The sequence below is a fragment of the Nansenia antarctica genome, assembly GCF_963989245.1.
Source record: "Nansenia antarctica genome assembly, chromosome: 6".
Taxonomy (NCBI): Eukaryota; Metazoa; Chordata; class Actinopteri; order Argentiniformes; family Microstomatidae; genus Nansenia; species Nansenia antarctica.
In genome coordinates this window covers 51,508,418-51,520,917 of record NC_137676.1, presented here as the reverse complement: position 1 = coordinate 51,520,917, position 12,500 = coordinate 51,508,418, and the positions used below count along the sequence as shown (strand labels likewise).

Here is a 12,500-nt window from a genome sequence, read left to right as displayed (position 1 = left end):
CCTCATGGCTGATTACAGTTACACAACACTATAAGGGGAGGACAAAGGGGAGGGAGTAAGACGGTATGTGTGTAGGATCAGTGGTTGCAGCAGGTGTATCCTTCCACCAGATGGTGTTTATAATTATGCTTCTTTGAAATGTGCGATAGAGGTTGTTTGTCTGATGGGATGTCATTCCAGATTTGGTGCATGTGTGAAAAAATAATCTCTGACCACTAGACCGTAGTTGTTTTTGTAAGCCGGAACTGCGATAAGTGCATGTGTAATTACTATAACTAATAACTAGCGATGCGTTCTTGTCTTGTGTCCTGTCTTGAAAGTAGAGCCGTAAGTGTTGGAGGGGAGTTATTGTTAAGGATCTGAAAGAGAGATTTAATGGCTAAATTGTTCGATGGTAGTCTGAAAAGTAAGGGCGCTGGAGAGTGAAAGTGCAGCGCAGTGGTGAATCCAAGGGGGAAGGTTGCCATGGATCTTGTAGGCTCTATTATATAGTCGTGTTATTGGTTCAGTGATTTCCTTTGAGGTGAGGGACCAAATTGGGAGATAGTAGGATATGGTTAAATGGAGGATTGCATCCAGTATGGGTGAGATATGGTCTGATCTTGTTATAAACCTACCATTTCTGATTGAACTTCTTCGTTAGATTGTTAATGTGGTTTTGATAAGTGAGGTGTGGATCAAGGTGGACTCTCTATGTGTAGGTTTCTGGGATGTTTGTGATGTGTTTGATTAACAAACTGGATGTGATCAGACATAGATATAGGTTTTCTAGGGGAATAGGTGATTCGATTCCAACCAGTCATGTAAGTAGTGAAGGACGGAAGACAATTTGGAATTTATGATAAGAGGGTTTGTATCAGAAAGGTACAGTGAAAAAAATGACAGTGTCATCAGTGTGTAGTAGGAGTAGTAGTAGTAGTAGTAGTAGTAGTAGCAGTAGTAGTAGTAGTAGTAGTAGTAGTAGTAGTAGTAGTAGTAGTAGTAGTAGTAGTTGTAGTAGCAGCAGTAGCAGTAGTAGTAGTAGTAGTAGTAGTAGTAGTAGTAGTAATAGTAATATTAATAGTAGTAATATTAGGTATTAGTAGTAGTAGTAGTATTAGGTATTAGTAGTAGTAGTAGTAGTAGTAGTAGTAGTACTAGTAGTAGCAGTAGTATAGTAGTAGTAGTAGTAGTAGTAGTAGTGGTAGTGGTAGTAGTAGTAGTAGTAATAGGAGTAGTGTAGTAGTAGTAGTATTATTATTATTAGTAGTAGTAGTATTAGTATTAGTAGTAGTAGTGGTAGTAGTAATAGTAGTAGTAGTAGAAGTAGTAGTAGTAGTAGTAGTAGTAGTAGTAGTAGTAGTAGTAGTGGTAGTAGTAGTAGTATTAGTAATAGTAATAGTAGTAGTAATAGTAATAGTTAGGTATTAGTAGTAGTAGTAGTAGTGGTAGTAGTAGTAGTAGTAGTAGTAGTAGTAGTAGTAGTAGTAATTGTAGTAGTAGTAGTAGTAGTAGTAGTAGTAGTAGTAGTAGTAGTAGTAGTAGTAGTAATAGTAATAGTAGTAGTAGTAGTAGTAGTAGTAATAGTAATAGTTAGGTATTAGTAGTAGTAGTAGTAGTGGTAGTATTAGTTCAATGTGACATCAACAATAGAAGAAGAAAACAATACCTTGTGCAGAAGAAAACAATGCCATGTGCAGGAGAGCTAAAACAAAAGAGTGACTTCCACAGTCAAGGTCAGACATTATTCTAGACTATTCCCCTGGGTTCGCCCCAGAGAATGGATTTACTCACTAACTCACTTCTCATTAGTCTCTATCAGACACGGGTCAAACCTGCCCTGGGTCAAACCTGCCCTGGGTCATCTCTCAAGCTTCTACTCCAAAGTTGTTACCGCTGTGGAACGTACAGTATGGTAACATGATACAGTAAAAGCCTTATTTATTTACCTTCCATAATTTATGAGCTTAAGTCACTAAATTAGCCATTATCATATTATTACATATATATATATATACAGTATATATATATATATATATATATATATATATATATATATATATATATATATATATGTATCTGCTGTGAATACTCCATGGGAATATGATGTATACATTATGTACAGTGTGTGTGTGTGTGTGTGTGTGTGTGTGTGTGTGTGTGTGTGTGTGTGTGTGTGATATGATATGATATTAGAATATATTCCTACAAATATATTTGTTGCCTGTCACTTTGGATAAAGGGCAAGGCCTAAATGCCAAAAATGTCAATGTCAATGCAATAATATCATACTACACACACACACACACACACACACACACACACACACACACACACACACACACACACACTGTACATAATGTATACATCATATTCCCATGGATACTATTCACAGCAGATTGTGTTTATGGTGAAATCACTGCCGGGTTCAGTTGCCGAAACGAGTATCCATGATCTTTGGTGTGGTCGCTGTATAATATCTACATTCATGGGACGTAGATAACTGTTTTATAATGCGTCAGCGCCGACACAAACCACAGAGACCAATGAAGACATGTACTCACAGTGGGGGTGGAGCTGCTCTATGCCTCTCTGTGGTCTCCTACCTCGCAGGGTGCAGGCATCATTTCCCTGCCCTTGCAGTCATACTGCATTAGCATACGAGGTCGCTCAGAGATTTATGTAACCCTTTCTATAAGGGAACCGCTACCGAGGACACTTATGGGGATGGCATATGAATGCAATCGAGAAGATTGTCTCGTGCGCGCGCGTATGTGTGTGTGAGTGTGTGTGTGGTGCACATGTGTGTGTGTGTGGTGCGCGTGTATGTGGTGTGTGTGTGGTGCACATGTGTGTGTGTGTGTGTGTGAGTGTGTGTGTGTGTGTGTGTGTGTGTGTGTGTTAGTGTGAGGAGGATGTGGATGGTGGTAGAGGACGGTTCACTGATTTGATGACCACATGAGGCCCTGCTCACCTAGCCTGCTGCTCTCAGATCAGCACAGGAGGAGGGAGGGATGGAGGGATGGATGAAGGGATGGATGGAGGGATGGATGGAGGGAGGGATGGATGAGGGATGGAGGGATGGATGAAGGGAGGGATTAAGGGATGGATGGAGGGAGGGATGGAGGGATGGATGAAGGGAGGGATGGAGGGATGGATGAAGGGATGGATGGAGGGATGGATGAAGGGATGGATGGAGGGATCGATGGAGGGATGGATGAAGGGATGGATGGAGGGATGGATGGAGGGATGGATGAAGGGATGGAAGGAGGGATGGATGAAGGGATGGATGGAGGGATGGATGAAGGGATGGATGAAGGGAAGGATGAAGGGATGGATGAAGGGATGGAGGGATGGATGAAGGGATGGATGGATGCATGGATGAATGGAGGGATGGATGAAGGGATGGATGGAGGGATGGATGAAGGGAAGGATGGAGGGATGAATGGAGGGATGGATGGAGGGATGGATGAAGGGATGGATGGAGGGATGGATGAAGGGTTGGATGGAGGGATGGATGAAGGGATGGATGGATGGTGGGATGGATGAAGGGAAGGATGGAGGGATGGATGGATGGTGGGATGGATGAAGGGAAGGATGGAGGGATGGATGGATGGATGAAGGGATGGATGGAGGGATGAAGGGATGGATGAAGGGATGGACGGATGAAGGGATGGATGGATGGAGGGATGGAGGGATGGATGTTGGATGAAGGGATGGATGAAGGGATGGATGGAGGGATGGATGAAGGATGATGGGATGGATGGAGGGAGGGATGGAGTGATGGATGGATGAAGGGATGGATGGAGGGATGGATGAAGGGATGGATGGATGGATGGAGGCAATGATGAAGGGATGGATGGAGGGATGGATGGAGGGATGGATGGATGGAGGGATGGATGCGATGAGGAGAAGATTTTACACTGTTGAGATGCACCATTTACTGTGTATATATTGTGTGTGTGTGTGTGTGTGTGTGTGTGTGTGTGTGTGTGTGTGTCTCCAGGCTACTACACCTGCGTGGAGGTGATCTTCATGCTGCGGAGGCAGGTGGGCTTCTACCTGATGGGCGTGTACGCCCCCACCCTCCTGATCGTGGTACTCTCCTGGCTGTCCTTCTGGATCAACCCTGACGCCAGCGCCGCACGGGTCCCCCTGGGTAACACCCCCCCACCCCCACCCCCCTGACCCCCTTGACCTCTTCCCTCTGACCCCCCCTCCTCTCGTCATCTCATCCGGGCTGCGTCCGAGCGAGGCTAACACCGTTAGCGGAATGTTCCGATAGAAACGCTTCGACGTAGAACCGACATGGCGGCTCCATATTTTCTTTTCTATATGGAGAGTAAAAGGAATCATGTCAGCTCTATTGAGGACGTTTCTTACTGCAATGTTAAGTGTGTAAAGCAAAGGAGGGGGGGGGGAAAGGAATGTCCCACAACTCTGGTGCGCTCCCCGTGTAGGGATGGGAATCGAGAACCGGTTCCAGTTGAGAACTGGTAACAAATTAGTTCGATGCGTCAGAATCTATGCCTCCGAGGTTATACTGATTCCTCTTGTCGATGTCAGCATGTTTTGCGCATGCGCTGACAGTTGTCAGAGTGTCTGAACATTCCAATCTAAAAATGTCAGAGCAAGTCGTTGCAAAATGTTATGGTTGCGGCTTGATTGGTACTCTAGAGAGTGTTATTCAACACGCATCTACGTGTAACAAAACAGATAATAATCATGTGTATACGAGGGATGACGTTCATTTGAATGAATTTAAAAGTTCATTTGAATGAACTTAAAAGATAAAAATGGCAACGTTAGTTAACTAGTTAGTATCTACTGTCAACATCCCTGAAGTTAGCAGTAGAAAGTTAGCTAACGTTAATGATAACACGATAACGTGAAATTGTTGGCCGCCAGAGAAGTGATGGTAATGTTATTGTTAGTGTTTGTCATGTCAGTTAGTTTGTAAAGAGTTTTAACTGACTTCATAAATTAACTGATTTCAGCAGATTTTCAGAGCGTATTTATAATAATAATAATAATAATAATAATAATAATAATAATAAATATGGTAAGGGGAGGGGGAGAGGGTTAACTGGTGAAGGTGAGCTTGAAGAAGTGGGTTTTGAGGGCCTGTTTTAATGTTGGGAGGGTGTTGGTCTGTCTGATGTGGTTGGGGAGGGTGTTCCAGAGGGACGGGGCTGCAGCTGAAAAGGCCCTATCACCCCAGGTCTGGAGTTTGATTGATTGATTGAAAACTTTATTAGAAGATTTGCAGAAGTAGGTACATGAAAGTACATATTACATACAAGGTCAACTAACAGGATAAAAACCCAAGAAAGCCACTGGCTTATTTCAATTGGGGTCCTTGATTCTCAATTCATCGTTACATGTAAGACAGACAAAAAAACTAGTACTATCTACAAGATAATACAGACAAATAACTAGTACTATCTACAAGATAAACATACATCCATCATGGGAAGAACAATACAACAAAACATAAGGTATGTACAGCGGGTAGGACAGGTGGGGACATACACCACAGGTGGGGGCGGGGGACAAAACACAAAGTATGTACAGTGGGTAGTTCGGGTCTTTTAATCTGATTTTTGATTTAGAGGGTCCAGTTACGGATTGCAGCCTCCTGTAAATGTTTTTTGAGAGTGGTTTTGAAGGTGGGCAGTGTTTTGCATTCCTTTAAGATTATAGGAAGGGCGTTCCACATTTTTACTGCATAGTTTGCAAACGAGTTTAACCCCTTGTTTGTGGTGCAACGCGGTTGAACGTGGTTCGTGGAGCTTCCTCTGGTATTGTATGTGTGGACGTTGTTCACTTTTTGGAAGTATGTTGACAGGTACTTGGGTGTCTTTGTGGTGTAGCGTATCTTGAAGACCAGGCCCAGTGCAAGCTGCTGCACTCTGTCAACTACTCGTAGCCAATCAAGGCTCAAAAAATGAGCAGCGGTTAGATGTGTCCTAGGGTTGAGGCCTAGCAGAAGCCTAACCAGTTTATTTTGGGCTGTCTGGAGTCTTGTTTTTTGGGCCTTTGTGGTTCTATAGTACCATGATGTTACGGCATAGTCGAAGTGACATTGAATGAGAGCTCCTGATAGGGTCCTCAGTGTGTTTTTACTGACAAGTGAGGATATCCTGTACAAGAAAAGTGTTTCACTTTTTTGATTACTTTTGCTGCCATTTTATCTCCGGAAAGATTTGCCTCTAAGATGGAGCCCAGGTATGTAATATCCTCTTTTCTTGTGATATTAATGTTACCCACTTTTATTTTGAAATTTACAGCCTTTCTGAGTTTAGATGGGGATCCGTATAGGATGGTTTCAGTTTTACCTAGGTGTATTGATAGTTTATTGTCAGCTAGCCAGATGCAGATTCTACTCAGTTCAGTGCTTAGCGCTTTTTCCACCTGCAATATGTCCCTGTCAGAGACCAGCAGAGCCGAGTCATCCGCGAACAGGAACAAATTGCAATCACATGCTGATGACATGTCATTCACATATATTAGGAACAGTAAAGGTCCCAATATGCTTCCTTGTGGAACGCCGCAGGTCACTGGGAGGGGGGGGGACAGTGTTCCGTTCACACTAACCACCTGTTCCCTCCCCTCTAAGTAGGATTGCATCCAGCTCACCGATGCAGGGCTTAAAGTACTCCGGCACAGTGCCGGATTTCCGGCGCGGGAGAATAAATAATAATGAAAAAAACTGCAATTGCGGCATTGCGCCGACGTGGTGGCGGGGGCGCTGTTTCACAAATAACTTAGCTTTCGTGTTTGCTAGCGAAACAGCTGATAGTTGATGTTGACTGCTCAAGGAGAATACATATTTGAAAGTACAGAATGCCTGAGAGCCTTATATTGCATTATATTACATTATATTTTGAATGGCCATCTGGTGCCTGAATATTGTTTTTTCCTTTACATATATAATGACATTTCCACCATAAATTGATGGCGAAAGGGCACAAATTGGTGCATATCAATTCACCAGAATGCAAGAAATTAAGTGTTTGATGCTCGTTTAAGGACCCCCAGACAGCCCTGCTTCATGGGTCCCCCCCGATGTCAAACACCACTGGTACCACCTCCGCCTCATTTTGAGCCAGGAAAAACCCTGAGTAGTGACGGGAAGCCTTATGGGACGTGGTGCCAAGAAGGAGAATATAAGTGATAGTGGCTTAATAAGTAATCAGTTTGTTCTTTTAAAGACATGTATATATTTTATTCTGTATTGTTATAGTGATAGTGGCTTAATAAGTGATGCAATCAGTTTGGCCTTTTAAAGACATCTACATTTTTTTGTTAAGTATAAAACAGTATTATGAATGAATGAATGAATGGTCTTTATTGTCATTACAGTTTTTCCCAATTGCTAAAACACAAAAGCCAATTCTCTAAACCAAATGACCAGTTCTCTAAACACATTTAATAAAACTAGCTCCCATTTGCCAAAACCATAAACACATTTCACATGAAGACACAATTCACAAAACACAATCCTCCTTTTCGCATAAATCTAAACACATTTTGTCTTGCTAAAACACAAGTTGCAAAAAACGGCTCAAAATGTCAAATTCTCAAATTAAAGCTCATGTGATGCAAAATGCTTGCCACAGTCAGCAACATTTTAACACAATGAACACACCTGGCTTCATTCATTATACATAACGACTCAAAATGTAAGACACTTGTTGCAAATGATTGTGGTGTGTGTGTGTGTGGTATAGTTCCATAAATAAATAAAAAAACATCACACCCTGAACATTGTTTTCAGTGAGTATTGTTGTGTGTAATGGATCCTCTGTAGTGTTTGCATTGAGTTGTGATACAGTACAGTATTGTACATGTTACGGTACATGTGGGAATACGGTAACATTTTTCAAACCTTTATTTACGTAAAACTCGATAGGACAACAGTGCAACAACTTTGCGGCTGAACTTTAGTAAAATTTCGGACATAATATGCCATTTAAAGGGGGGAAATAGATATCTAAAAATGCATGACTATCATGCAAAATCAGCCTTACTGTAATGTAAAATATGTAATGTTAGATATAACGTTAGACAGGGAGCGCAGATTTATTTTTATGCATGACTATCATACATGTGGGAAAACTAGGGTTAGGGTTAGGTGCTAGGGTTACAGTAAGGTTAGGGTTAGGATTAGGGGTATGGTTTGAGTTTGAGTTTTGAAGAGAGAAGGTGTGGTTTTGCTTATATAGCTTTAGAAAAGTGTGTTGTGTTTAGAGTTTTGGGAAAATGGAGGAAAGTTTTGTGAAATGTGTTTTAGCAATTGAGAAAAACTGTAGTACAGGTACCATACAACGAAATTTAGGAGGGGGGGCTCCCCTGGTGCTTGGAAAAAGACTAAAAACACGAGGGCCAAGGGTAAAATAAAAAAAGGGGAAAGAGCTGGTTTACATAAATAAAGGCTATGTACACTATCTACTATACTACTATACTATACAATAAAACACTGTGCTGTACTCTCTGCTATGCTATAAATATCCTAACGTTTCCTATATCTGAACCTTATGTACACAAGGGTTGTCATATTGCACATAGTATTGTTGCACATTCATTTAAAGTATTAATGCATTTTAACATTGAGACATATATTTTGTATTGACTATAAAATAGTATTAATGCATTTAAACATTGAGACAAGAAGCTGTCTTCTGTACCCGCTCTCCCAATATCTCAAACTGTGACCCCCCTCCCCAAGAAAAAGTTTCAGGCACAGGATTTTTTCCCACTTTAAGCCCTGCCGATGTTCTATCGAACCCAATTGCTTTCAGTTTATCTAACAATATGTGGTGATCTACTGTGTCGAAGGCCTTCTGGAGGTCCAGCATGACCATGCCGCAGTACTTGCCCGAGTCCACCTCATGGTTGATGTGGTCGTTCAAATAGAGAAGGCATGTGTCAGTGGAATGGGATGTTCTGAATCCTGATTGAAATTCATACATCAGATTTTTTTCGGTAAGGTACCTATCAACCTGTTCATAAACTATTTTTTCCATAAGTTTCGAGATGGAATTAAGAATAGAAACAGGTCGGTAGTTGCCTGGGTCTAATTTGCTTCCTTTTTTATACAGTGGGGTTACCCTTGCTATTTTAAAGTCAAGGGGGACGTGTCCCTGTTTGATGGAGAGGTTTATTATGTGGGTGATGATTGGGGTAATGGAGGCAGCTGAGTCTTTTAGAAATCTGGCTGGAATATTGTCATGGCCCGTGGCCTTTTCTGAGTGTAGAGCGCCCAGTTTTTTAAACACCTCATCGTTTGACACCATGGAGAGTTTAAAATCATCTTTGCGTACACCCAGTTTATTGTAGAACGCACAGATGTGCTCTACACCATAACGCCCTGAGTGGGGTGGTAGATTGTTAACTAATTTAGTGGCTATGGTTGTAAAGAAAGTGTTTAAGCACTTAGCCACATCCAGCTTGTCTGTAAAGAGAGAATCTCCAGATTTTATGCTGATGTTTGTAGACCTGGTTTTGAGTTTTTGACTGCAACCTAGTTGGCTATTAAGTAGCTTCCAAAGGTCACGTGGTTTGTTTAAGTTTTCTTCGATTTTGTTATCGAGGTATTTTTTCTTAGCAGATTTGGTCATGGTAATTACCTGATTGCATAGTTTGTTGCATTGTTTTTTAATTTTCTCAAAGTGGGTTTTGAGATCTTCGTTTAAGTGTTTCACTAATTTTGATTTGCATTTTTGAACTTCAGAGCATTTTAGGTCTCTGACTTTCATAGCATTTAGAATGTCCGAATTCATCCATGGTTCCGATCGGGCTTTAAAGGAGCTTGGTCCTGGTGGTCTTGAGGGTGGTTTGGTCGTCAGACCTGAGGCAACGGGAGGGGGACGAGGTCGGCAAGGTAGGAGGGGGCCAGATTGTTGATGGCTTTGTAAGTGGTGAGTAGGATTTTGAATTGGATCCTGTATTTGACCGGGAGCCAGTGTAGGTTTTGGAGGACAGGGGTGATGTGGTCACGGCGGTGAGTGGAGGTGAGTAGGCAGCAGAATTCTGGCGTATTGACATATTGGAATTTGTTTAGGATGTTATTAGGCAAACCGTAGAGGATGCTGTTGCAGTAGTCGAGTGGGGAAGTTATGAAGGCGTGGATGAGTGTTTCAGCAGCGGAAAAGGATAGGGAGGGTTGGATGCGGGCAATGTTCCTGAGGTGGAAAAAAGCAGATTTAGTGACCTGGTTGGCATGGGGAAGGAACGAGAGGGTGGGGTCAAAGATGATGCCGAGGTTGCGGACGTGGTTGGAGGGGGTTACGGTGAAGCCATCGATGTTGAGTGAGAATGTCTGGGTGGGACGGGTGAGGGACTTTGGGCCGATGATGAGGATTTCCGATTCATGAACGATAATTCAATGTATTTATGAAGGTGTTTATGAATATGTGTTCATTATTAAGCTTTGTCTTTTGATGTGCTTGTTGCTTAAAGCACAACTGTTCATGCTTGTCAACAGATGCTAACTGCATATGCTATTGTTTCAAATAGGAAAACAGTTTTCAGCAGTCAGTCTAATGATAACATGAATTAACAGGTAAATGGACACTTTCGTATTATTTGGGATATTTTTAACAGTTTTAAAAGTCCTGATACGGCTATTTTTGCCTGACAGCAGACTTTGAACTGTGAACTTGTTGCCATAGGGATAGTTTTGCAGCCAAAACATTTGACTACGCTACCGTTACTGAAGGTAAACATCCTAATAATAACGCCACGCAGGCAGGCTCAGCAGATGTTTTCTTTGACTAAGAAACCCGAAATGAAAACGAATGCTGTACAAATATTCTCCCGTTTCATCCATTTTAGTTGATGACAGACAGACTGTTGATATAGATAGCTCTGAAGCTAGGTCATTTTATTTATGTTCAAATGTTCAGATATTCTACACTGTGTTCAGAGACGCAAGATAATAAAACAGCTGTGTTGACGCTGAGAACCTGTGTAGGCTTACTTTTTCTTTCCACACAGATGATTGATCAGGAATCGACTAGGGAATCGATAAAGAATCGAACCGATAAGCAGAATCGATAATGGAATCTGTATCATGAACATCTTATCGATTCCCATCCCTACTCCGTGGTAACAGCTCTTGGTGACGGTCATGTAACCTGGGCAACACAGCTCTACCTTCCCTCCCTTCTCCACCGCTGTTCTTATAGGCTCCCCATCGCTTGTTCATCCATCCATCTGTCCGTCCGTCCGTCCATCCGTCCATCCGCTCGCCCTCCAGCCCCGCCGCTTCCATCCTTCTGTCTATCAACGACCCCTGTGACATCATCACCTCTACTGGGGGGCTCAGGTGAGACAAGACCAACCGCCGTGAAGCACCCTGGAGGTGTAGTGACACAGTGACTGAAGCCCCACTTGAGACCCCCTCCAACCACCCCTGAAACCTCTTACCCCCCTGAACCACCCCTGAAACCTCTTTAACCCCTGAAACCTCTTAAACCCCTGAACCACTCCAACCACTGAACCACATGATTGCTTCAGTTGGAGAGAGACTTTTTTCCAAATTCCATACATCTGTGTTTATCTTCCTCCCCCTTCCCCTCCCTTCATCCCCCCCCCTTTTTTCATCTCTCTTCCTCCCTCTCTCTTCCCCAGTCTTCCTGTTCTCTCTCCCTGTTCCCTGACACTCTCCCTGACCTCTCTCTCTCCCTCCCTCTCGCATATGAGGTATCCATATACCCCTGTCCCCCACACACACATACATCCTCTCTCTCCTCCTCCTCGCGGACACTTTCCTCTTACTCCTCTTGTCCTAAGTAAGTAAGTCAAGTTTATTTCTAAAGCACCTATCACAGACCAGCGGTCACAAAGTGCTTTACATATCAAATAAACATATCAAAACATAATTAAAGAGCAAAAGTAATAGCAGGTTAAAAGAAATAGGTAAACTAAAGTGACAATAAAAACAAGAAACAAATAACAAGTGTACAACAAATGATAACAAGACACAAAAAGACAGGCTTCTTTTGGGGTTAGCCAAAAGCCTGTCTGTACAGGACAGTCTTGAGCTGTTTTTGAAATGCTTCGACCGAGACCGCTGATCTAAGATCCAAGGGAAGAGCTCTCGTCCTCTATCTGTCCCTTTTATCCCTCTCTCTCTCTGTAGGGATCTTGTCCGTCCTCTCCCTGTCCTCTGAGTCCATGTCTCTGGCCTCGGAGCTTCCCAAGGTGTCGTACGTGAAGGCCATCGACGTGTGGCTGATGGCCTGTCTGCTGTTTGGCTTCTCCTCCCTGGTGGAGTACGCTGTGGTGCAGGTCAGAGGGACAGGCGCACACACACACACACACACACACATATACCTGTACGCACGCACGCGCATACACGCAAACACACACATACACACACATAAAAGTGTACGCACACACACGCGCGCGCGCTCACACACACACGCACACACACGCTGAAACACCCACGTATGCACTCTCACATGCACACACACACAGATACACACACATAAAAGTGTACGCACGCACACACA

General features: G+C 42.9%; 1 protein-coding gene across 1 annotated transcript in view; it reads left to right on the top strand.

The window, feature by feature from the left end:
• The window catches only part of LOC308160688 (glycine receptor subunit beta-like), a gene marked incomplete at both ends in the record, with an annotated part of 32,625 nt that overhangs the window by 12,054 nt on the left and 8,071 nt on the right, over window positions 1–12,500 (top strand). The window contains 2 exons of the mRNA XM_080534631.1: window positions 3,986–4,138; window positions 12,128–12,276. Coding sequence (XP_080390757.1) covers window positions 3,986–4,138; window positions 12,128–12,276 — 302 coding nt within the window. The remainder of the gene's footprint in view (window positions 1–3,985; window positions 4,139–12,127; window positions 12,277–12,500) is intronic.